At 50.2% G+C, this 24,566-nt stretch overlaps 8 protein-coding genes and 1 non-coding gene across 9 annotated transcripts; 4 read left to right on the forward strand and 5 right to left on the reverse strand.

The window, feature by feature from the left end:
* Positions 1–85: 85 nt before the first annotated feature.
* BKA55DRAFT_t258 lies at positions 86–185 on the reverse strand. The gene has a single exon. It is a non-coding gene; the product is annotated as a tRNA-Leu (tRNA).
* A 2,149-nt stretch (positions 186–2,334) lies between these two features.
* Positions 2,335–3,296, forward strand: BKA55DRAFT_521320 (Alpha/Beta hydrolase protein; the record flags this gene model as incomplete). Its single annotated transcript, XM_046188503.1, has 2 exons — positions 2,335–2,489; positions 2,543–3,296. The coding sequence occupies 2 exons, from the start codon at positions 2,335–2,337 to the stop codon at positions 3,294–3,296; spliced, it is 909 nt and encodes a 302-aa protein (XP_046045072.1).
* A 562-nt stretch (positions 3,297–3,858) lies between these two features.
* BKA55DRAFT_521425 (major facilitator superfamily domain-containing protein) lies at positions 3,859–5,745 on the reverse strand (the record flags this gene model as incomplete). The annotated part of the gene is made up of 3 exons (XM_046188511.1): positions 3,859–5,136; positions 5,192–5,462; positions 5,513–5,745. The coding sequence occupies 3 exons, from the start codon at positions 5,743–5,745 to the stop codon at positions 3,859–3,861; spliced, it is 1,782 nt and encodes a 593-aa protein (XP_046045073.1).
* Positions 5,746–7,517: 1,772 nt separating this feature from the next.
* Positions 7,518–9,126, reverse strand: BKA55DRAFT_132836 (acyl-CoA N-acyltransferase). Its single transcript, XM_046184847.1, has one exon. It carries the CDS (start codon positions 8,921–8,923, stop codon positions 7,637–7,639), a length of 1,287 nt encoding a protein of 428 aa, XP_046045074.1. The 5' UTR covers positions 8,924–9,126; the 3' UTR covers positions 7,518–7,636.
* A 2,147-nt stretch (positions 9,127–11,273) lies between these two features.
* On the forward strand, positions 11,274–12,418 carry BKA55DRAFT_578815 (ClpP/crotonase-like domain-containing protein). The gene has a single exon (XM_046193765.1). It carries the CDS (start codon positions 11,436–11,438, stop codon positions 12,306–12,308), a length of 873 nt encoding a protein of 290 aa, XP_046045075.1. The 5' UTR covers positions 11,274–11,435; the 3' UTR covers positions 12,309–12,418.
* Positions 12,419–12,423: 5 nt separating this feature from the next.
* On the forward strand, positions 12,424–12,925 carry BKA55DRAFT_578816 (uncharacterized protein). Its single transcript, XM_046193766.1, has one exon. It carries the CDS (start codon positions 12,463–12,465, stop codon positions 12,631–12,633), a length of 171 nt encoding a protein of 56 aa, XP_046045076.1. The 5' UTR covers positions 12,424–12,462; the 3' UTR covers positions 12,634–12,925.
* Positions 12,926–13,368: 443 nt separating this feature from the next.
* On the forward strand, positions 13,369–19,628 carry BKA55DRAFT_694572 (uncharacterized protein; the record flags this gene model as incomplete). The annotated part of the gene is made up of 2 exons (XM_046200055.1): positions 13,369–13,782; positions 13,839–19,628. 2 exons carry the CDS (start codon positions 13,369–13,371, stop codon positions 19,626–19,628), a joined length of 6,204 nt encoding a protein of 2,067 aa, XP_046045077.1.
* Positions 19,629–20,298: 670 nt separating this feature from the next.
* BKA55DRAFT_578818 (uncharacterized protein) lies at positions 20,299–22,366 on the reverse strand. Its single transcript, XM_046193767.1, has one exon. It carries the CDS (start codon positions 21,977–21,979, stop codon positions 20,525–20,527), a length of 1,455 nt encoding a protein of 484 aa, XP_046045078.1. The 5' UTR covers positions 21,980–22,366; the 3' UTR covers positions 20,299–20,524.
* Positions 22,336–24,180, reverse strand: BKA55DRAFT_132862 (uncharacterized protein). Its single transcript, XM_046184848.1, has 2 exons — positions 23,963–24,180; positions 22,336–23,912 (listed from the first exon to the last, which is right to left on the reverse strand). Exons 1-2 carry the CDS (start codon positions 24,045–24,047, stop codon positions 22,543–22,545), a joined length of 1,455 nt encoding a protein of 484 aa, XP_046045079.1. The 5' UTR covers positions 24,048–24,180; the 3' UTR covers positions 22,336–22,542.
* Positions 24,181–24,566: the final 386 nt, after the last annotated feature.

Below are 24,566 nucleotides of genomic sequence, written 5' to 3' on the forward strand. Positions count from 1 at the left end.
ATTGTGCCACCAACACCACAGCATGAAATAACCACCTCATTGACTGGCAAAAGGAATATCATCTGCTGCAAAGAGCAAAAGAGATTGATGAGACTGGGACTCGAACCCAGGAGGATTGCTCCACCAGGAAATTGGTGTTAAGGTTAACCTTAACCTGGCGCCATAACCAACTCGGCCATCTCACCAAGGGTTTTTAGTTGGGGACTGTGCCCGCAATTATGATGATGACCCCCAGCATCTCCATTGCTTCGCGATCGACTCAGACTTGTTCAACAATTAGGTGTCGCATATGCAGCGAATAACGCATTTGACGTGTCACTCATCTGTAAGAGGCTAAGTGACCTATAAAAGAGGTTCTTGAGCCTGAGCGAAACCCAGAATGTTGTAGCTTGTAATGATTACAGTGTCAAAGTATGCTGCGTGAACCAATCACCGAGAGCAGAGGTTTGATGGCCCAAAAGCTTGAAATGACAAACTTCTTGAATTCTAAGCTGAGGCAAAAGGTGTTCGATGCTCGTGGTTGCTCATCATAGTTCTTTAGGCTTGTCGTGGTCGTAATGCAATGGCACCCATGTAGCGACGGTCGAGATTGACTTCATCCTGTTGCACCAGTACGCCAGTCTCCCTCCGCTTTGCATGGGCTCAGACTTTCGGCCATCGTAATATACATGCGATACGTATAGTATTCTGAAGTCTCACGACTCCTCATCTCTGGAGGAAAGAGAACGTCCTATTGTGGTGTACTCGTTGTACTAGTAGCACTCGAATGGGTTATGGACCGATGCGGCACCCGCAGCGGATGGGCGCAATCTGCATCCATTGATGCGAGATATAATATCAGAACCCTTACGGATATTTCCCAATGGGATCACGGGAGAGGTCCTTGATCTTCCCGGGTCGCGACGTGATGAAACTGGGCTTCATGCAGGTGCATCCACGATTCATCGCATGCATTGTACGGGTCCTTCTCACACGGGGGAATGCATCGTCTCCAATACCATTAAATAATATCAAGAGGATCTCCTTTTCGAGCAATACCTCTTACGATGGCAACTTTACTGCTCAGGCCGACGCAGCCTAGTCGGCGTATCGAGCAGGCTTCGATCCATCACACTGCTACCATCCATACCCGTCTGTGGGACTTATAGCACACCCAAACAGACCACTCCTCAGACTAAGACCCTTCATCTTGCATATGAATGCATGTAGTCCCATTGAAAGTGTCAGGGGGTATCGGTGGTGGGTTACACCAGTACTGAGATGATCCTACGGGCCCGTTTCATAGGGCTGCAGCAAGCCCGAGGTTTCAATATTCCCCAATCGTCACGTCAAAACAGCTCCGGTTGATTGACTTGATGGCAGTTTGCTCATGCTTTCGGCTTGAAAGTTCCGTCCCTAGTCCCTGCGGAGAGACAGCTTGATGTAACCGGAGAGAACTTCAGGAGCAAACCTGCGACATGTCCAAACATTCATGAATTATCTTCCCAGTATAAAAGTCAACTCATAATTAATTAATGAAGTTATTAGGCTAAGTTTTGTAGAACTAAGCATGAACAGCATCACAATTCGAAGCACTGTTCTTCTCACCCGGCCAGAACGCAAGTTTGCGACTCCTCCCTGAGCCTTGCCTGTCTTGTTCTACTAAATCAAGGATCTCTGGACTTATTCTTTGTCGAACGCTCGATGTGTGACCAGCCAGTTGTCACAAAGGTGATTTAGACGTGGATAGTGAAGAGGAACGGTTATGTCCTCGCCGTGACTGGCATCAGAAGGTATTGCTCATCATATGGAAGGCAAGGCTACGTCCAACGTGGTATCTATATAGATAACTGAATAGTCTAACATATCCGGAATCATTCCTTCTTTTCTACAATTTTCCCGATGGTTGAGAGCCAGCGTGCTTCCGTCGGTGAGTTGGCGCGCGTCACTTACGAGGTCAGCCTGGCAGAGGATTGGCAACGGCGGTACCATCGCTTTACCATTGCGCATCACGCTATGACAATATCAGCCATAGAAGAACTATCACGTAGATGCCGACAACGTTGCATTTCTTCGTGTCAAATGGTAAAGTGACAGTGGGTTCTGCCGAACATAACCGCCCGAAGCCCTGATCCGATACCGCTGTCGCACTGACGCCATAAAGGACCCATAGTAAATGCGCGGTTTTTATCAGATCTTTTTCTCTGTTTATCAGATCTTGAGTCCAGTCCAGTCATTGACTCGTCTCACCTTAGTCTGCTGTCGCTGCATGTCATGCTGCGTCGTCTCACTCGCGCCCGCCCACTATTGTCATTATCAACACCAAGGAGTCTTGTTCACATTCGCAACAAAACAATGACTGCCGATCATAGCCATGGACACGCTCGTGTCCCTAATACTCTCGAGTGGCTTGCCAAGACAAAGAGAGGAGATTATCTTGTGCAAGTAGCATGGCCTTTGTGCTGGGGTGAAGATCGCGTTGCTTCTGAAAACGAAGTGGTCAATCTGGTGTGAGTAAACCTTCACCATCCCCCCAGAATACCAGTACCTAATTACCACGCAGCTACCTTGTCGATGGCAATGCCTATTTCTTTACAGCTGTTGATGTTTCCCGTCGATTGGAATACTTGAACAGCACAAGGACTGTGGTGGTGGGCATTGGATACCCGCCCAGTAAATATGTCTATGACTTCCGTCGTGGCCCAGATCTTACACCACCAGCCGATGAGTATGACATGCCGCTCGACAGATATGGCAAGCCTCGTACCGACATCTCATTCGGCGAGGCCAATGAATTCCTTGATTGGATCAAGGCCGATGTTATGCCATATGTGGAGGATAAGCTCTTTCCTAAGGCTAATCTTCACACCGGTCGCAAGGCTCTCTTTGGCCATTCATACGGTGGCATCTTCACCCTCAACACAATGTTCACTCAACCAGAGCTCTTCAACACTTATATCGCTGCCAGTCCTGTCATTTGGTGGAACAAGGACTTTTTGATTCGCGAGCGTGAGACTGCTTTTCTTGCACGCGACAAGCCCGTCGACCCTCCATTTTCGCTGGCTCTTACATGGGGTACCGGCAAGTCAGAGTTGGTGAGGGAGCCTGACGATGATGATGAAAAGTGGTACAAGAGACAGAACTGTGCGGAAGACGATAAAATGAAACCAAGTGCAACAGCTTTGGTGTCTCGATTGAAGGGTTGCCCGAGTGTCAAGAAAATCTGGACGCGTGAGTTTGAGGGCGAGGATCACGGAAGTGTTGCGGTGACGGGTCTTCAGCAGGGACTCATGCAGTTCATTCTTGGCAAGATTTAAATATAATTGAAGATAGAATTGATAGACTTAAATTTGAGCTAGCGCATGCAAGTGCGCACATCGTATTATCTCCTCATCGCCAATGCTGTTGGATCGGAATGTGTATAGTGCTGGTCTAACAAATGAACACTTCAATCGAGAGCCCCCAGTCAGATATCACCATCGCGAGGCAGCAGAAGAACATGATTCAATAACTGCAAATGCTTTATCCTATAGGATGCAAATACTTTGGCTGTTGTGAGATGCCAAACAGTGTCCCCGCGACAAGTTTGTCTCCAAAGCACGCGTCAACATGCTTCATACGATGAACTGGATATCAATCTGGCGACCCGATGATAAGTCTAGCGGCCGAGACAAGATCACGAGCAACTATCACAGACTGCTGGACATTGAAAGTCAAATAACAAGGCATATAATGCCATACCGCCGGGGCCACAATGCCCCCATCATTTATTACGATTGTCTGCTAGGTACTAGGTATATAACATCATATAACATTACTCTTCCACCATAATTTTGTTTGAGATCAATCTGACCGTATAATCCAAGACAGTCCAGTCTCTTAGAAGACAGTACCCTTGGTCTGCTTGATCTTCCTGAGATCGTAGTTCTTGATCAAGAACAGCGAGATAAGAGCGACAGCCATGATACCGGTTCCGGCAGCAAGCATGCGAGCCTGGCCATAACCGTAAGCCTTCTGGATAGCAAGACGCTCGGGGCTTCCAGGCTCATAGATGAGCTGAGAGTCGAGGGACTCGTAGATGGCGTCGATATCAGCCTGGGCAGACTCAGGAAGATACTCGGCGAGCTTCTTGTAGAAGGTGTTGGTCCAGATAGTGGCAGAGATAGTGTTGCCGACAGCAGATCCAATGTTGCCAGTGACGCTGAGGGTAGCCAGGGCAGTAGCAACATACTGATGCTCGACGGCAGCGAGGATACCGACTTGCATGCAAAGAATGAAGGTAGCGCCAGCAATGGAGATGAAGACCTCACACATGACGAGGTAGCCAATGGACTGACCAGGGCGACGGAAGTAGATCATGAGACCCTGAGCGAACATGTACAGAGGAATACCGACGCACAAAATCCACTTAAAGCGACCAGTCTTGTGCATGGCATAACCGACGATGAAGAGGAGGACACCAGAGACGATCTCAAAGGTGTTGCTGACATAACCAGCGCTGGAGGGGGAAAGGTTGTTGACAACCTGAAGGAACGAGGTGAAGTAGCTGTTCCAGCAGTAGTAGGCGATCATGTAGATGAAGTCCAAAAGGCAGACACCGATAACGGTGCGGCTGGTAAGAAGCTCGAAGCGAAGGAAGGGCTTGGGGGCAACGAAGCGCTCGTAAGCACCGAAGATTGCCAAAAGAACAACGCCCAGGATGATCATCGCAATGATGTAGGGAGTGTCCCAGCCCTTGGGGGCGCTGCTAGCGATGGAGAAGGGAAGGAGAAAGATGACAAGGCCAGCAGCGAACAAGAAAGCGCCAGCAGCATCGAACTCAATGAGTCCCCACTTGATGTTCTCCAAGAAAGATCGACCGCTAGACTCGCTGACAAGGAGACCCTGCTTCTTGGCCTTCTGAAGGTTGTACTTCAGGAGAATGTACATGGGGATGGCGACGACGGGGAGGACAATGGAGAATGTTCCAAAGCCCCATCGCCACTGATCACCGTTTCGGAGGAAGGCCTCGGCAGACTTGGGACCAGCGAAGGCAGTGATCATGTAAGGAGAAGAGGTGAAGGCGTATGCAAGACCTCGGTTCTTGAGTTGTGTGGAATCGGCCGTGATAACGTCGATGCTGTAGGTAAGACCGGACCAGCCAACCTGCCAAAAGACCTTGGAGGCGTTAGTAAATGCGTGTGTTATTGCTAGAGACTGGACAATGACTTACGACGGCGGCACAGTAGGTGGCGAGGTTTCGGCTAGCAGCCATCATGATCATACCAACGGTAGCAAAAATGACCATGAGGAGGAAGCCTTCAGCACGACCCCAGATATCGAGGATCTTGGACAGGGGAATGTAGACAGCAGCAGTCATGCAGTTGGCGACGATGCCAATGACGGGAATGAGAGAGTGAGACTCCCACTCACTGCTGGCGTAGGGAACAAGAGTGTAATTGATCTGACTCTGGAAACCGTTGGTGAGGTAGATCAACCACATGCTACGAGGCTGTTAGTACACGACCTCAATTGCGACAAGACATAAACATACAAGATGAAGACACCAGCAAGAGCCTTCTTGCTCCAGGCCAGAGTTGTGGCCTCAACGGTCTTGACACCATGCTGCGCGTTCTCGGTAACAGCATCGCTGGCGCTACCAGTCTCATCAGGATATTTGCCAGCCTCCTGATCCTTTTCGTTCATGGCAGCAGTGACAGTGACGGGTGCCTCAGCGGCATCACCCTCATTGCCCTTGCGCCCAAGGATCTTGTCGAGAGCTCCCATGGTGATCTTGTCTTTAGGAGGATAAAATTTAAGCTTAAGCTTTGGGAAGACAAGGAAGAAGAGAGGCTCAGCAGATCATGGGAGGGAAAAGCACACGGTTATAAGTTTAGATTGACAGGGAAAATTTTAAAGCATTTGTCTAGAGCAAGGGTGCTTTTGGCTAGACTGCGAAGGATATTAGACGCAATCCACTTTCCATCAGATAAGATCAGGTCTCTCAGGTGGCCAAATCCACCGAGATCGGGCTCGTTTAAGGACATTGGGGATTGGGAACCAAAAGACAGAGAGAGAGAGAGAGAGACAGACTGGAGATTCTCGGAACGCGAGGGATCCAGCGGCTGCAGCCACTTTGTCGTTAGCACAGGCCTGGAACGCACGAGTTACCGGGTTTGTAAGTGGGGGGTTCAATTCGGAGGGCGTCAAGCAGAGATTTCCATTATCTAATCTGATTGATCGATTAGATCGAATCAAAGTTTGTGCTTCATCGGTGAAATTCCTTTTGTTGGGCTTGATCCGTGTTGTATTTATCGTATTGTGGGATCTTGATTCAATCTTGATGCACTTTGGAGCATCGCTTTGTACAGAGAAGACAGGGTTCGCTGGGAGTTGCTGAGGCCTCACTGTAACCTCCGCTTTTACAGCGGAACCTCCCCATTTCGCATCCCACTACTTTCTTCAGCTTTTGCCTCTGGCGTGGGATTGTATTACTTAGAGCCAACCAACTGCGTGATCTTGGCACCATAATACAAGGATTCCCATCAGGCGTCTTTTGTCATGTTCAACCAACACGTCGGAGCACTACAAGACGTCGTTAAAAAAAAACCCTGCATCAGCTGTCGACGTTCCATGCTTGGCAAACTAAAAACCCATCGGAAGCTCGCCGTAAAAAGCCCATTTTTCTCTCTTGGCAATCATCAATAACTTCCTCTTGGCAAATACAGCTCCATTGCTCATCATCAGTAGCCCTACAGACCATGCCCTTTTATGGCCAAGACTGCATAACGAGGCTTGATTCTGGCCTCACAACCAGCGGACCAAACGCCACAAGGGGTCAAGTCCTCCAGGGGTCGGGTGCCTCAACCGCTTGAGCCGCGGGTTGTGGGAGAAGAGTCACTCCACTGAAGGTCGTGAGACCGGACCCCTGAAGCTAGGAATGGGCTTCCTTGCTCGGCCAACTGCTTGTGCTTTGGTGAGAAAGAAAGTTTGGGCGAGGCACGCGATCTCGTTGCTGCAAGCCTCGACGCAGTTTATCTGCCGCTTAAACAAGCTTAAATGACGGCTGCAAGCGGCGCAATTTCGTCCAGTTTTCGGAGCTCATTTGCGTAAAAAAAGACGGCAGCCGTAACGAAGAAAAGAGTCCCCCACGCTAGCTCCGTGTCACGAGAGGGTAATTCATGACATTTCCGGAAGTGAACAACAGCCGACCAATGTTCCGAAGCTCATTCAAGCTGCATCGCCCGCTGACTTAATTACCGTACAATGGAATTGCTATATCCAGAGTTTGCGGCTGGTAGAAGCGGCAAACTGTAAGATACCTCACTGTAGAACGTTGATCTTCAATCGCAACCTCTGCATGTAATTGAAGTTGATCAACAGGATCGGCAATGCCGTTGCGCCTTGGCAGCGTGTCAAAGGATTCCTGATCGGTAAGATCGGATCATCACTTGGCCGTTATCTTGGCAGAGTTATTCCCGTTGGTGCGTGAATTGTGAATTGCGAACTGTTGCTTCACTCATGCCCAAACGTCACAGTCCGTCGCCAAGAGGTTGGAAGAATGAATAACAGTGCTTACAAAAACTGACTGATGATAAACGAGTCGCTAGCATTATTTACTGTCCAATAGCTATCAAATTTCCAATCCACCAACTTTTAAAGATATCTTCCCATTTATTTACAGCTTGGGCTCAAAGCCAAAGGTCGTGCCAGCGACACGAGGCTTGCCCTGGTTGAAGGGACAGATCTGGAAGAAGCGCTCACGAGAGATCTTGACAAGGTTGGATCGCTTGTGAGGCAGGTCCATCCACTTGTCCTGGTGAAGACCAAAGATCATCTCATACTTGAGAACGTTCTCGCTGGAGAGACGAGGCTCGCCGACAACGTTCTCAGTGCGGTGGTCATCGAGGAACTCGTAGTGCATCACACTGGGCCACCATGCCATAACGCGATACTGTCCGCGGAACTTGTCGTTGCCGACGAGTGAGTGTCGGCCACGGTCAAAGTCAAGACAGGCGTAGTGTTGACCCATCTTGTCCTCCTTGGCCCAGTACAGCTCAAAGTAGGCGAAAGGTGTATCATTGAAGTAGCCCAGAACAGCGAACTGGTGAGGGTCATCGTGGATGTTCTTGAGATATGTGCGATGCTCATCTAGAGTACCTGTCTCCATCCATCCAGCAGCGACACGGGGGTCGTTCTGCCACGTGTTGAAGAGACCCAAGTGCTCAGGGTTCTCGTAGTCGAGAGCGACGAGGTTGAAGTGCTCATCAAGAGATGGGATGTACCGGCTGTAGATGTAACTACCGGCAGCAGGCTTGGGTGTTCGGCGCGGGTGACGCAGGAGAGTGGACTCAGAGGTGGGCGTCATCACGTACTCCAGATGAGGCACCACGTTGGCGGAGTTCCAGGTAGGAAGCCAGATGGGCTGTTGGCCCAATGGAGAGGCACATCCCTGCCAGAACGCGCTGCGAAGAACAAGAACCTCAACACCAGTGCTGGGCGCGGGCTCAACGCCCTTGGGAGGAGGAGGCATGTTGATGGCTATCATGGAGAGGACCAGCTCCTTGGCCAGATCCTCAGCGCCGGCGCCCTCAAGACGAAGGCGGAATTGCTCTACATCAAAGTGATATGTGAAGAAAGTGTAGAGGAACATCCACGTCTGCGCAAGCGTAGGAGTCTGCTTCTCCCAGCTCAACGACCAAACAGGGCTTCTTCTAGCACGAGCATACTCGCGATTATCAGAATCAGGGATCTTATCAGATTCCACAGCGGGAATCTTGGAGAAAACTAGATCATCTGCATGGAGAGCCTTGGGGAACGGCTTGCCCTCTGTGACGGAGTCGTCCTTGCGCAGACGATACGACTGCTTATTCTCAGCAGTGCGCTCGAGATAGTAAGTGGACAGATAAGGCAGAGGAAGCCTGATCTTGATTGGCGACTTTTGTTGGAATGGTTCTGAAGACATGATTGTTGGTTGTTGGCTTGTGACTACTGAACTTGTTCTTTTTTCTCTCCAGATTTTATTTATACCCCGATCTCGGTGTTGAAGGGTCTTGGCCCAATCAGATTAGATAAGATGTATTCCATCTTTCCTTGAGACGGCGAATATTCCGATGTGTACGGAGTACCGTACCGTACCGTGAAGTGGACAAGCCGAGGGAAGCAGACAGGGCAGGGGAGTCTGTCTTGTAAAGCTTGGAAGCTTTGTCCCCCTGGTCGAATACGTCGTGTTGTATCCGGTCTGTGCCGATTATCCGCAGTCCCTGCGAGCTTTGCAGTGGAATCATGCCACTAAAGACACTACTTGGGGCCAAGTGGATGGGATGTGCGCTAATTTGAGGCGCGGAGATTTAGAAAGAAAGCTCTTGTGGGGTTCTGAGTTTTTTGCTCAGTCCCACTCGAGAAATTTCGTCTCGTGTTGGTGAAGCTCGTGAAGTATCGAGTTGTCTGCAAGCTCTACCCTATAGAATGATGATGAAAGGGATTATCTACGTTGAGTTCTTGTCACCTCTCGATCGTGAGAACTTATTCGCTTGATGCGCTTCGAATCGCCGCAGATGCTACGAAAATCATAATAGTGGAGGTTGCATGAGCTTGGCTCGGTCTTGGTGGTCCCGGGATGACATTCACGCCACCGACTTTCGCTACACCACCACGAAACACGGCTTGCCGAGCTCTAATCAATCAGTTTTTGCCATCAATCAGATTAGATTAGATCGACATATCCTGCGAATTGCGAATACCCAGCGACAGATGGCTTGAAGCTAGAGCATCACTTTGTGGCTTAGGGTGGGAGTCTGGCGATGCGTATGCTGAACACAAGACGTTTCAATTATACCGATGCGACGACTGGTTGGCCATGGATGTGAATGTAAAATTGGCATTGAAATGAGTTACCATGTTTATACGACTGAGCGAAGCAGAGTGGCAAATCATTTGGTGTGGTGTTAATACAGTTGAGCTAATACTGAGGTTTCCTTCCAGTGGTTTACTTTGCATGCGCCACGGAGTAGGCTACGATACATGGCTTCGCAAGCTGGAAAGCCCAATCCAACTGGTGAAATCAGAACTCAGGTGAATTGTTCATTGTGACGTGAGGCTGTGTGGTAGAACCGTCGCTCGAATGGAATATCTACGAAGCCGTGGTCACGCAGCACCTGGAGTTGACATTCTCGGTCGCGTATAAACGCAACGTACGTGACGGAAAAGCAAACGCCTCCATCAAGCCCCCACGCGAACAAAAGTAGAAGTAAGTTGACACTTCAGTCCTTGGAAGCGATCATAGAGGAGGTATTCTGCGCGAATCACTCGATCGCGCAAACGGCGGCCTTCTTTCAGCGCTGTCGCCGACCCCCGCACAAATGTAGGTCTTCGCCCACTGCCATCCCACGATCAATTCGACCGTCGTGCAAGCCTTCGCAACGTAGCAAGGAAGTGAATGGCAAATATTGAAGCAAACATGACTCTGCAAACACAAGCCCATGCGTAAGGAAGCAACCAAAATACTCTCTTGTACAGGGCTTGTTACAATCGCGAAAGCGCTTGCTTGGCCAGCCTGCCCTCAGCTTTCGCAGCGCATCACATTCTCACGCATGTTTTCAGCCGCTGACTCAAGAATTTATCTAGGGCCTCGATGCATATATCGCTCATTGTTCATGCCCAATCACGGGGACCATTAAATCGTGGGTGAAGTCGATGACATTGCTTTTCGACACGGGAAAGGCGCGGACTCGGTTCGGAGGGGAAATAGAGGCTGGCTTGCTCAACTACCGATAGCACCGGGACATGCTTGTCAGCCAAGAAAGCCACATTTTGGCATGAGTGGAAAAAGGAAACACACAAACCATTGCCAAGTCAGTGAGATTCACGTTTCCATGGTGTTTTTCAGTCGTTGCAAGTATTCTGTTGCAAGTCTTTGCAAGCAATGGGCTAGGCAGAATGAATCCCCTTCGCCCAGCTCTCATCATTCCAGGGCAGGCAGTGATCATCTCCCAAGCTCTTGGAACTGTCATAGCTCCCATGAAAATTCTGCTCAAGCACCCGATCTCGGTGCTACATTAGCATTCACGATCATGAAAAAGAAATCCCTAGAATGCAGCATGTGATGCATGTTCGCCCTGAATTATCAGATGTGATTGATTAGATTCTCAAACGGTTCATTCCGTAGCTCCACGCCAAAACGACCAGGTGCCATGCCATGCGCTGGAGGGGGGCGTGGGCGTGGGCGTGTCGGAGATCGAGGAACAGGGGTATTTTCAACTGAACCCTTCTGAAACTCTAACGCCGGCTTGGGTCACACTGCACCAATCTTTTTTATCTGATCGGAACAGATTCATCAAGAGGTGCTGGCCATTGAGCATCCTCGGCTTCATCAGATAAACCCTGCCGGCCTGATTTATCACCGAGTGCAGCACATAAACGCACACTCACCGAAGCATACACCATTCCACCCACCATCCTTCAGCAAATCGACCACCATGGCGCAACACACGTTCAATCGTCAACCACCAGCCCAAAGCTATGGCCTCGTCTCATTCCCAGCACAACACGTTATGCTCGTGGTCTTCAACCGACCCAAAGCCCTCAATGCAATGACCAGCGACGCAGAATATGAGCTCGAAGCTCTCTGGGAGTGGTACGACGACGAGCCCTCACTGCGCTGCGCCATCGTGACAGGCGCTGGGCGTGCATTCTGCGCTGGCATGGACCTCAAGGAATGGAACCAGATCAATCAGCGCAAAAGAGACGGAATTCCCGAGAAGAGACCCATGGACCCACCCACGACGGGATTCGGCGGCCTTTCGCGTAGGAGCGGAAAGAAACCCATCATTGCCGCTGTAAACGGTCTCGCGATGGGAGGCGGTTTCGAGATCATCGCCAACCTGGACCTCATTGTCGCTGCGAAGAGCGCCACTTTTGCTCTCCCTGAGGCTAAGATTGGTGTCGTTGCTAATGCAGGCTCTCTACCAAGACTGGCAAGGACAATTGGCCGCCCGCGCGCCACTGAGATGGCTCTAACAGGGCGGAGCATCAGTGCTGCAGAGGCGCGCGAGTTTGGCTTTCTCAACGCTATCACTGAAGACGCCCCAGCAGACAGCGATGTGCTGGAGCGACCAGTGGTCAAAAAGGCGCTGGAGTATGCTGCCCTCATTATCAAGAATAGCCCTGATAGTGTTATTGTGTCTCGCGCAGGTATCCTTGCTGGCTGGGAGCATGGGAGTGCTGAGAATGCAGTCCGGGTGCACCGCCAGACGTGGGACAAGATCATGGCTGATGGACACAATTTCCACGAAGGCGTGCAGGCCTTTGTGGAGAAGAGGGCTCCGAGATGGGTGGATAGTAAGCTATGATGCATTGCGTGCATTTATGAGGCATTTTCGCTCTGTATTCACGTTTAGCATAGAGCCCGACATACTTAATTCATATTAGAGCTAGCCACGGCGGTTTCAGACACTTTGAGGTACAGATGACTCAAGAAATTCAGTGGCTTGTTGGTGTGACGCCATGGCAAGCTCTTGTGGAGATTTCATTGATCCTTGTCAATCAGATCAGATAATGAACTTATCAATCACCCCACCACACGAGAAGAAAAAAAGTCGCTGCGGCTTCATGGGGGTCGTCACTTCATCCACTGCGTCCCCGCCGACATGTCGATTATTACGCCTCTCCGTATAGTAACGGGATGAGAAAGAAACCCTGTTTTCTCTTGGGTTGCAACGCTGTTACATGGCGCGGTGGAGAGGCGCAGTCCTTTTTACTTTCATCGAACCATCTGTTACTACGCGGATGAATCCTTTACCATAGCTCTGGCTACCACATCGCGCTCTGTTGCATGAGTTCATGCGAACGTGTATTTCCCCTGATCAAAAAAGCAGCCTCACTCACAACCGCCTTGGCAGAGCAACCTCTCACCGAAGCCACCCATCTCCCGCTCCCTTCTTCTTGCTTCTTTGCCCACACTAGTTCCGCAACTTTTACACGGGAAGCTAGGATGTATCCAAGGGGTCCATCGAGCGTGGGGCTTTCATCCTCTTCACATCGATTCACGTACGGATTAGCGTGCCGAGATCAGCAATGGACGTCCGATGAGCAGACGACTCCCCAAGACGGACGCCCTCCGAAGTCGCCCATGATGGGAAGCTTGGGACCCTGAGTGAGTGAAGCTTCAAAGGTCCCCGTCTACCCCCCACACAACTTGTATACGATATGCTCAAGAGGGATGAAAACCTCTGTTCAATACGTAATGGTGTTCTTGCAGGTTGGTTTGGCAATTCTGCAATAAAATAGTGGAGGCGTTCATGTAGAGTTTCTCGTCGTTGCAAACTGCATCTGTATTCCCATCGTCTCCAGTGGGATCTTCTCTAGCCCACCAAATACAACATTAAACAGATACACACAAAACAGCCCATCATGGGAGACGTTCAGTCGTCGGCGCAGCCGCGGGCGAAGGGTGTGCGGTATGACGTACCCGTTCTTCGCAAACAACAAGACCAGGATAGCTGTGAGCTTGAGATCCTACTATTAGCATGGACGCTTCTTCTGTATCGTCATAGCCACGGGAACCATGTTGAGTTCTCGTGGGGTTTGAGCGAAATTGGATCTTCGACGTGTCGCACATTCACCCTCAACACATCGAAGCTGCAATGGGACGGTAGCGACTCTGTTGCATCAGAGCTGAAGGTGTTCCGAAGCTACCTGCAACAAGAACTACAATCAGAGCAGCCTTTTGACACAAAAGGTTATAAGTTATTCTTCAACGACGAAGCTGCGACAGGCGAGGTCGTCACTAACGTGACCGAAGACGGCGAACTGTCTGTAAAATGGGTAAGCGCATGACCCTCACCTCTCACGTACACCAACTAATGGGTTGCGCGACACAGGGAAACGTTCAAATTGAAGCGACACTAGAAGACGACGTTCTATGGCTCCGACCGACATGGCGCGAGCCTCTAGGCGCAGAGTTCCTCGCCAACCACTTTGCCCAAGCCCTCGTCGAAGTTCTCAACACAACACTCACCGATTCGACTGCAACAATTAGCTCTGTCCTACCACTAGGCGAGCTCGACAAGTCTGTGATATGGAACTGGAACAAAGACCTTCCTCCGCCAGTGCCCATGTGCATCCACACATTGATCGCTGAGCAAGTGAGGTGGCGCCCCGATGCCCCAGCCATTTGCTCATGGGATGGCGACTTCACATATGCGGACGTTGATAGACTATCGACACTGCTTGCGCAACATCTCATTGATCTTGGAGTCAAGGTCGGCGATATTGTACCGCTGTGCTTTGAGAAGTCAAGATGGACAACTGTCGCAGTCATGGGCATCATCAAAGCCGGTGCTGCATTCTCACTCCACGATCCCAGTCAACCTATGCAGAGACGACAAGTTATGGCGCAACAAGTCAACGCGACACATATTCTCACTTCAAGAGACCAAGCGAAATACGGCCCCGAAATCGCGCCCGACGCAAAGCATGTCATTGTCGATACTGGGACTCTCGACTCTTTGGCCAAGACGATTCAAGATCTCCTCCGAAAGCTTCCCGACGTACCACCCGAATCTCTTCTTTATATCATCTTCACTTCTGGAAGTACCGGCACGCCGAAGGGAGTTATGCTCTCGCACGAAACATATACTGCTAGCGCTCTTGCGCGAAGCACGGGTATTGGATACTCGAGTACTTCCCGGTCACTCGACTTCACATCATATGCTTTCGATGTCAGTGTCGATAGCATTCTTTGCACGCTCATTCGGGGCGGTTGTCTTTGTATTCCTACTGATCAAGACCGTGTGAATGATCTCAGCGGTGCGATTCGCCGTTTGCGGGTTAACATGGTTAACATCACACCGTCAGTCGCGCGAATTTTGGATCCTGATATTATTCCATCGCTGAACAGTCTTGGTATCGGCGGCGAGTCTTGTTCGGCCGGAGATATTGCGATCTGGGGTCAACATACACGAATTGTCGTTGGTTATGGTCCTGCTGAGTGCACGATTGGATGCACTGTCAATCCTAGCGCAGCGGGCAAGCCGTATGTCAGCATCGGTCCCGGTACCGGCGCTTGTATCTGGCTTGTTGATCCCGATGATCACAACAAGCTTGTTCCCGTTGGAGCTGTCGGAGAGCTGCTCGTTGAAGGTCCAATTGTTGGTCAAGGATATCTTGGAGATCCAGAAAAGACAAACGCAGCCTTCATCCACGACCCCGATTTCCTCCTCGCTGGCGCTGGTGGGATTCCTGGTCGCCGTGGGCGTCTATACAAGACAGGTGATCTGGTCCGATATGATCCAGACGGCGAGAAAGGCTTCGTATTTGTTGGTCGCAAGGACACTCAGATTAAGCTTCGCGGCCAGCGTGTGGAGCTGGGAGAGATTGAGCATCACATCAAGAACCTTCTTCCAGCGGGCGCTGAAGTCGTGGCTGAGATTATCGCACCACGAAACCAGAACAAGGAGTCTATGCTAGTAGCGTTCATCGCTGATCGTGAAGCGAAGGATGATGGCGATGCTCGGCAAATTGACTTCCCACCTCGTCTGCGTGCCTCGCTTGAGACGCTCAATGAGAGACTCTCAAAGGTCGTCCCAGTGTACATGGTGCCTGCTACGTATATCACTCTCTCCAAGATCCCGTACCTTGTCTCCGGAAAGACTGATCGCAAGTCTCTTCGCGCCCTCGGTGCTGAGATCTCTGCAAACCTTCAGGCTTCAGCAGCTGCAAATGAGTCCTCCGAGATCCGCGAGCCAGAGTCTGAGGCTGAACTCTTCCTGCGCGACTCATGGTGTCGCCTGCTTGGACTTGAGACGAAGCAAGTCAGCACTACACACAACTTCTTCACATCAGGCGGAGACTCTGTTCTTGCGATGAAGCTCGTGCCAGTCATTCGAGACTGGGGATATACTCTTTCCGTCACAGATATCTTCAATTACCCAGTTCTTTCCGACATGGCCAAGTCGATGCAGAAGGGTGATAAGAGCAAGGGTGTTGATATGCAGATCCCCGAGTTCTCTTTGCTGAGGGATAACATGGACCGCGATGCTCTGCGCGCTGAGGCTGCTGAGCATTCGGGATGCGACGTCAGTGCGGTCGAGGATATTTACCCTTGTGCGCCCATGCAGGAGATCCATATGGCTTTCTACACGCGATCAAAGGAGAACTATGTCGCGCAAAGAATTGCCGATGTTCCCGCCTCAAGTTCTGTTGACAAGCTCAAGTCCGCTTGGGATGTTGTGTACAAGGAGAGCCCCATCCTTCGAACTCGCATCGTTGAGTTTAAGCAGCATGGCTTCATGCAAGTCGTAGTCAACGAACCACTTCAATGGAAGGAGGTTGAGTCAACTCTGGACGAGTTCCTTGAGGAAGACAAGAAAGAGCCCATGTCGCCTGGCGCGCCGCTCTCTCGCTTTGCCATCGTCACTGACAAGGCTCTCGACAAGCGATACTTTGTCTGGACGGCCCATCACGCTATTTACGACGGATGGTCTACAGATCTCATCGTCGAACACGCCCGTGCTGCGTACAAGGGAGAAGAAGTCTCCCGCCCTGCTCAGTTCAAGCACTTCATTCGCTACCTTGCCGAAGACTCACGCGAGTCGTCCAAGGACTACTGGAAGACTCAACTCGCTGGCGCTACAGGACCTCAATTCCCAACTCTGCCATCGCGCTCTTACATTCCTGATCCTAACTCCTTGACTGAGCGCTTCATCAAGCTTGATAAGGCTGCTAAGTCCGACATCACCATCGCTACCGTCATTCGCGCAGCATGGGCTCTGCTGGCATCGCAATACTCCATGAGCGATGATGTTGTTTTCGGAGAGACGTTCATGGGTCGTACTATTCCTCTTCCTGCCGCTGAGCTCATTGAGGGTCCCATTCTCGCTACTGTCCCGGTTCGCATTCGTCTGGACCGCACTACTACTGTGCAAGAATTCCTTCGCGCGGTCCAAGAACAGAGTGTCGCTCGCTCTGCACATGAGCATCTTGGTATCCAGCACATCCGCCGACTCAGCGAAGATGCTCAAATTGCTTGTGAAGTCACCATGGGTCTTGTTGTCCAGCCTCAAGATCCCGAGCCTTCTGAGACAGAGACCGATGAGTTGCCTTCTTTCCGTGGTGGAGATGCCGCTCTCGAGGCCCTGCACTTCAATTCGTATCCTCTCATGTTGGCTGTTTCACTTCAGAAGACTGGCTTCCGACTCCTGGCAAGCTTTGACTCGGAGCTTCTCAGCCACGTCCAAGTTCAGCGCGTGTTGTCGCAGTTTGAGGTTGCTATCAATCAACTTCGCGGCGATGTGTCGCGCCCATTGAGTGACATCACATGCCTGGGAGAAGAAGAGCTAGGAGAGATCTGGGAAGCCAATAAGCAGGCACCTGTCTCTCCCAAGGACATCTCGCGATTCCTGTCCAGCGGAGACAAGTACCCCACGGTCCAATATGTTCCTTGGATCGTCCAGCCTGGCAATGAGAAGCTTCTCATGCCGCTTGGAAGCACTGGAGAGCTCCTGCTTGAGAGTGCTTCTGTGCGCGAAGATGCTGATGTTGTTGATGCTCCTGAGTGGTTGAAGGAGGGTGCGCTAGGTTACCCTGGCCGACAGAGCAAGCTCTTCCGCACCGGCGATCTTGTCAAATACACCGATGATCTGAGCTTGGTGTTTGTCGGTCGCAAGGATGACATGGCCAGTGTTGACGGTCGCGTCGTGGATCTCAACGTTACGAATCTTGAGCTCAAGCGCCTTCTTCCTGGTACTGCTGAAGCTGTGAGCCGACTTGTCGTTCCCAAGGGCTCTAGCAGTCAGACTCCGGTGGTTGTCGCATTCATCAAAGACACACCTGTGAAGGATGCTCAATTACTCAAGCTTGGTGTCGATGCTGGACACGCATCACTGCCTTTGGCGGAAGATGTCTCTGTTGAACTCGCGACGGCAATTATCGGCCTCAACAAAGCAATGGCCGAGACTCTCCCGCCTTATGCCATTCCCTCAATCTGCATCCCCCTCTCCAGTACCGTAGATATCAACTCCATTGAGACTCTCGCTTCGGAGGTCTCTCTGTCGCTGGTCGTTGAGCTTCGCAAATGTTTCGCCTCCCTCAAGAAGACAATTGCCGACACCACAGTCTTGACCACAAAGGAGCGCGTTCTTCGTGCTTCATGGTCCAAGTTCCTTGGTATTGAGGAGGAGAAGTTGTCGCTCGATGATAACTTCTTCCGTCTGGGTGGTGACTCCATCGTGGCTATGCGTATGGTCTCTGCTTTGCGACAGGATGGTTATCGTTTGTCTGTCGCAAGCATTTTCCAGAACATGCAGCTCCGTGGTATGGCCAACTCATTGGTCAAAATCTCACCTGAGGCCAGCGAGAGTACGAAGAAGTATACTCCCTTCTCGCTGTTGAGCACCAAGGATGTCGATGGCTTCCTCGCCCAGGCTATCCAGCCACAATTGGCCGACTCGACCTGGAAGGTCCAGGACGTTCTCCCCGCCACTGGACCTCAACAAGGCGATGTCAAGCAAACAGTGTCTGCCCCACGAAGCTCGGTTCAGTACAACATGCTTTACCTGGATCAGTCAATTGACACTGCCCGTCTTGTCGATAGCTTCCAGTACCTCGTGTCGCAGCACGCCATTCTTCGAACTGTGTTCGTCCAACATGAGGGGCAGACTCTCCAGGTTGTCCTTGATGACTTGAAGGTGCCGGTCACGGAACAAAGCGTCGAGGGCTCAATTGACACCGCTGCTAAGCAAGTCGCAGAATCGGACGTCAACACCAGCACTGATCTCGCTTTCGGCGCTTATTTCATTCGCCTCTTCGTTCTTCGAGGCGAGACTGAGAACGCCTTCATGATCCGTATTTCGCACGCACAATACGATGGCGTTTCTCTGCCAGAAATTCTCCGCCAGCTTGAGCTTCGATACCGAGGCTTGGAGATCCCCGCATCGGAGCCTTTTGAGACCTACATCCATCATCTCTCAACCGCCAAGCCTCAGAACGTTGACTTCTGGCGCAAGATTCTCGAAGGATCTTCGTACACTGAGATCATTCCTGCTGCAGAGCCTCAGCAGAAGACTGCGTTCATGACCAAGGATGTTGACATCTCTGGAGCCTCACCCGACACGACACACGCGATGCTTCTCACTGCTGGCTGGGCCAAGGTTTTGTCGCAGCACCTCAATGTCTCCGATGTCACGTTCGGTGGTATCGTTTCCGGTCGAGACGTGGATGTTGCTGGTATTGACACCATCATGGGCCCCTGCTACCAATATCAGCCTGTCCGCGTCAAGTTCGAGCCCAACTGGACAGCCTCACAGCTTCTGGACTACGTCCGAAGTCAATCCGTTGAGGGTAGTCAACACGCGACGCTCAGTTTCGGGGAAGTGCTCAAAGAATGCACAAACTGGCCCGCAGACACTCCCTTCTACGGGTCTTTCACCAACCATCTCAACAAGGAGTTCTTCGACTCGATTCCTTTCGCTGGAACCAAGTGTCGCGTGGATTACTCCATCCCCCATCCCGAGCCTGCTATACCACCTCGTATTGTTTCATTTGTTGAGAACGGTAGAACTCAAATTGGTATTGAAGCAGATGAGGAACGTCGAGAGTTCTGGGAGGCGAAGGTAGAGGAGCTTGCACGTGTCATTGAGGGTTTTGTTAAGAACCCTGACGATTTGATCTAGTTATTTGGAACATTTGCACATTTATTATTTTACGGATAGAAAGGACATAAGAACTGGTTACACATTTTGTTTACTTTAAATAAAACGGTCCAAATGGAATTTATCATCAGCCTCGCCCAAACACATCTTCAAGAGGCGCGAAGCTGGCTTTGACCCAACGCCAAATTCGCCAAGTTGCGTGAAGAGCATCCTAAAATTGCCCTAAACTAACTTATGTATTGTCATTTCAAGGTCTAAACTTTTCTTACTTTAGGGCTGCCATGTGTTTGGGGTATTATTGCCATCTTTTACCACGCTCTCTTCAAATTTGTTAAGCTCCTGACCTTTGATGCGTCTGACCTACGCACGCGAGATGCGATCTTCATGTAAAATGAGACTATCATTTTACGGGATCGTACTCTACCAACCGGCTATTTCTTGTTCCTCATGCCTTCCTTCACCCCGTCATCTGAAACGGACCCTGAGTTGATGGCGTCCAATATGAACTGGATCCGCTGTCGCCAGAGGCGAACCCTTAAGGCAACCGCAGAAATCCAAGAGCAGTCCTCGAGATATTTATCTATTCTCAAGTTGGGTGTTATATTCTTCAGAGCGGCGTGCTGTGCATCCTTCAATAAGAGATAGATCAATTGACGAACTTCGATACTTATGGCTCGCTTCAAGGTTAAATGCTGATGTATTATTTAATAGTCCGCACACTGTGTCTATAAAGTGTACGAGGGAATATCTACCAACTCATCTATTACGTCTATGAAAAAAAAAGCCCCAGTATCTCGGCCCTCTAGTCAAACGCCAACTCACAAATCCCATAAATCCTAAATCCAGTTCGCTAAAGCATGACGACAAGCAGATATCCTTAAGAACCCGACTGCAAATAATATGATTCACACCGGCAGTTATTTGATGTTATCGCGCTCCTGTGACGGCTCGTCGCCACTTGTAATTGTGCGATTATCATCGTCATTGCGTAGACTCTGCGCGGGGAGGTTGGCCTCAAGGTCAACATCCTGACCTTTTGGTCCCGGTCTCAGTCCTTGCGATGTTTCCTGTCGTGTCTGTTCGGTGCTAAATCGTTCAAACTTCTCGTTGTAATTGTCTTGCATTTGACTCTCTGCCTCGGCTTCAGCCATCATGCATCTCTTGCGGACTGACCAAGTGCTTCCAGCATGTCCAACAACCCACCAAGAGAATAGGATAGGTAGAGTAACCCCAGCATTGGCCCGGCATCCAGACCAAATACCGACAAGAAGAAGCCACGCGTTATGGGCTGGAAGTGCCCACGACCAGTGGTAGAACCCTGGGGTGAGCTCAAATGGAAAGACGGTCGACCCAATATTAAGGATGATCCATGTAAGAAGGAAGAAAGCAAAGAACTGCATAGGGACTATAGTCGCCAGCACTGTGTCGATGACAAGGTAGTTGATGTCCATGTAGAACCAGAGGCACATCCAAGTCTCAAAGAACTGAGCAGCATCAACGCTCCAGTTCTCCCGGAAGGCCCAGAAATAGCCTGCCATGCCTAAAGCACCGATGAGGGTATAAATCTTTCCAGTGATGAAGCGGAAAACGTAGACATCTCGCTTTGAGTACGACTGGAGGACCTTGGTAGAAGTTGTGATGCCATTCAACCCCATCTGGAAAAAGAAATGCATGAGAATCCCCATCACTAGTGAGACAGTATTCAGGAGAACTCTTGTACCCTGCTCGGTCGGCATGATGTTCCAGATGTTGGCATGGAAGGGTCGAAGGAGGGTGCTCGCTGAGGTAGGGTTGGTCATGTTGACGGCCTTGAGGGCATCGGGAGTCGCAAGGGCATACATGGTTGCGGCAGCGCCAACGAGGCTCTGCATGTTGCCTTGTAGGGAGGAGAAGATGGAAGGATAGTATGCGCCGTTATAAATCGTAGTGACAGCGTCTTGTGGATTATAAACAGTAGTGTTGTCGCCCTCGATGGTGGACAAAAGACGATCAGAGGCACCAGGATGAGTGTAAATAGCGCCCCAGTAGCCATGGTTACAGACGGCGTCGCGGACCTTTTCCGGAGTATCATACTCGGAGGATGAACCGAACTCAACGGAAGGGAACTTGTCTGACTGAAGGGTATCATAAGCACCAGAGATGGCCCTTCCAATATCGCTGCCGTCGAAATCGATCGCGAGGATCTTGAGGTTATGCATTCGCGTCGAAGACTTGAAGAGGGAACCGAAGAGGTAGGACATATTTGCTAGGAACAGAAGTTGAACCATCAAGGCCATCATAATGACGGGTATTATATAGGTCTTCATTCTGACGGATAGTGGTGTAGACCGCGAAGAGATTCGGTTAGACGATCGAGGTGGTATTAATGTCATGGTGAGTATATGCTGCTGTCTGCTGTTTGACGTAGGTTTTGCTAGGATGAAATGGAAGTACTGAACGAGACTTGTCTTTTATTGAAGATAGACTCCAGAAATATTGTTTACTTATAAGTCTAAAATATAAACATCATGCCATTCCCCTGAATTATCAACGGGTTTGTGTTACATGCCGCCGCCGCCAAACTAAGCAGACTTCCCGAATCTCCGTTTGTTAAGCTTCTTGGCTTCGGACGCGGTGATAAAATCATGCCGAATTCTACAATGCGATTGGATCAGACCCATGACTCAGCGGAAGCTGTGTTTTTCGGATTCATTCCCCACCAACCCCGGAAATTCGGACTTCTCGCTAAACACAATTTCCATGTAGCGAGCCAAGTGGCTTCATTTACAGTACATAGATGCTAAATCTTGATTAGAGAGTTCTCTTGCTGCCTTATTAATAGTATAGTGGGTTCTTTGCCTCGGATACGCGCATTCGCTTCCGGCAGTTGAGTAAGGCTTAGCGGTAAACAGCTAGCCATATGACGTACGGAGGTATATTCATTCTATAGCTAGGTCTAATCATGCTCGGATACGACCCACTCCCTATCTTCTTCCGGCTTCTTTTTCTTCTTCTTGTGCAAGTCTAGCTTCATCCCAGCGGTACCAAATAAGGCAATGCCCGCCGCAACGACAGGAATCTGTAGGGTCGCAGCCCCAGCTGCAATCGTTGCTACGCCACCTAGCATCCCTAGGACAGCTAGTGTATTTCGTTTCATGATCTTGCGTTTTTCCTGACGGGCAAGTTCTCTTTCTAATAAGATCTTCCTTTCTTCGCTACTCATGACCTCCATTGAGTATTGGGGCTTGTTCATCCTTTGCAACCTGTTGCGTTGTTGAGGTCTGCCATGTTGTAAGCCTCTAGTACCGTCTGAATCATCGAAGCTACTCCTCTCATAAGTATATGATGAGGACCTGTGGTCTCTTCTACCCGACATGCCCCGGGGTCGGAACGAAGCAACCTCAGGAGGGGTCCTCATTGAACCTCGGCTCTGGGGATCAAAGGCTTGAGTGAATCGGCTTGAGACTTCCCTCAGACTTTCTAGTTCTGACTTTAAACTTTCAATTTTGGATGAAAGCTCGGAAATCTCGTCCTGTGTGTGGTTGAATCTTGTCCGGTGTCTTTTTGTTTTGTCCGCGAAATGCGATTCAACTGTTTGGCGCAAATGCCTTTCACCCACTTCTACTGCTGTTATCTGTCGCTCCAAGTCCTGTCTTTGTTCCTGGACTTCTTGTCTCGATCCCAAAGCTAATGATCCGCTCTTCAGGAGAGGTTTTTGCAAGGCTCTGAGTTCACCTTGCAAGCGATCCCACCGGGTGGCATAGTGGTTATTGAGGACAATCCCCGCTGCGGTTTCATCAAATTCCTTATGCTCCTCGATAATCTCTTGCTGGAGTTGGAAGACAACTGGACCTTGAGCATCAGAAACAGCAAGAAGACCTGAAAGAATAGAGAGGGCGGATGCTCGTGTGTCCATGCATCGCTGTGTGCGGCTGCCACAATTCTTCATCCAGCCCCAATAGCCTTCGGTGGACTTAAGTTCCATCTCCCTCTTCACTGCTGAGCTGTAGAGAGAGGTACCTTCTGGAGCTTCGTCCCACATCGTCGTGACTAATCTGGCAAACTTTGCTCCTTGTGAACCGCAAATCTTCTGAACTAATTGGAAGCTTCGCATTGCTGATCCCGATACTCTGTTGTCGGTGATTCGATGAAGATATAATATTCCCCCAAGGCGAAAGCAGCTTTTATAGATCTGGCCCAGGTAAAAAGCAATATCTGTGAAGATGGCAGAATCTATACATCTAGTATCGTCAAAGCCAGGTGTATCAACCAAGAATATGCGCCGATTACCGTATAAATAGGGATAGATAGTGATGCGACTGGTTTCTGACTCTGTCAGTACTACTAAATGAACTCACTCTGCAGATGAAACTTACCAGACACCAAATCATGCCCTATTCCAGCGTCTAACCCTGTCAATCTTTCGATAAAAGTGCTTTTCCCGGCCCCTGTGAGGCCCATCACCAATACTATTGTGTCGCCCGGGCTAATGATAATTAGTAAGTCACAAAGACAGTATACGAAACCTTACCTGGGAGTTGAATGAGACTCGGCAGGCATTGTGGATTGATCGATAGCTTCCGCTGGAGGACAATTCGTTACAGGTAAGAAGGATATGTGAGAAACAATTTTGACAATTGTTGCGTATTTACTTGAAGAAAGACAGAAACCGATCTAAAATTAAACCCCATCTTCACCTGTCTGCAGGGTCATCATTTTAAGCGAGCATGGCCTCGACCAGCCACTCCCTCGAATACGCCTTGTCGCAAATGCCAAGGCTCTATGCAACCATCTTATATGCATTATTGCCAGGTCGCATTCTTGCCTGCAAGCAGCCCAGTCAAATTGTGGTTATATCGACCAATAGTATACGCCATATCGCGATCAGGCTGAGCATCCCACCACTACGATACTGCAAAGGGTCACGCTGAGCTGACACTGCAAGCCGCAGCGGGGTTGAAAATAGTTAGCGACCGTAGT

The sequence above is a fragment of the Fusarium redolens genome (genome assembly GCF_020744475.1).
Source record: "Fusarium redolens strain MPI-CAGE-AT-0023 chromosome Unknown BKA55scaffold_16, whole genome shotgun sequence".
NCBI classification, from domain to species: Eukaryota; Fungi; Ascomycota; class Sordariomycetes; order Hypocreales; family Nectriaceae; genus Fusarium; species Fusarium redolens.

Coding starts and splice junctions, on each gene's coding strand:
- BKA55DRAFT_132836 (XM_046184847.1), bottom strand. CDS start 8,923: ATGTCTTCAGAACCATTCCAACAAAAGTCGCCAATCAAGATCAGGCTT.
- BKA55DRAFT_578815 (XM_046193765.1), top strand. CDS start 11,436: ATGGCGCAACACACGTTCAATCGTCAACCACCAGCCCAAAGCTATGGC.
- BKA55DRAFT_578818 (XM_046193767.1), bottom strand. CDS start 21,979: ATGACATTAATACCACCTCGATCGTCTAACCGAATCTCTTCGCGGTCT.
- BKA55DRAFT_132862 (XM_046184848.1), bottom strand. CDS start 24,047: ATGGGCCTCACAGGGGCCGGGAAAAGCACTTTTATCGAAAGATTGACA. Junction 23,913..23,962: donor AGGGCATGATTTGGTGTCTG/GTAAGTTTCATC, acceptor TGACAGAGTCAG/AAACCAGTCGCATCACTATC.
- BKA55DRAFT_578816 (XM_046193766.1), top strand. CDS start 12,463: ATGGCAAGCTCTTGTGGAGATTTCATTGATCCTTGTCAATCAGATCAG.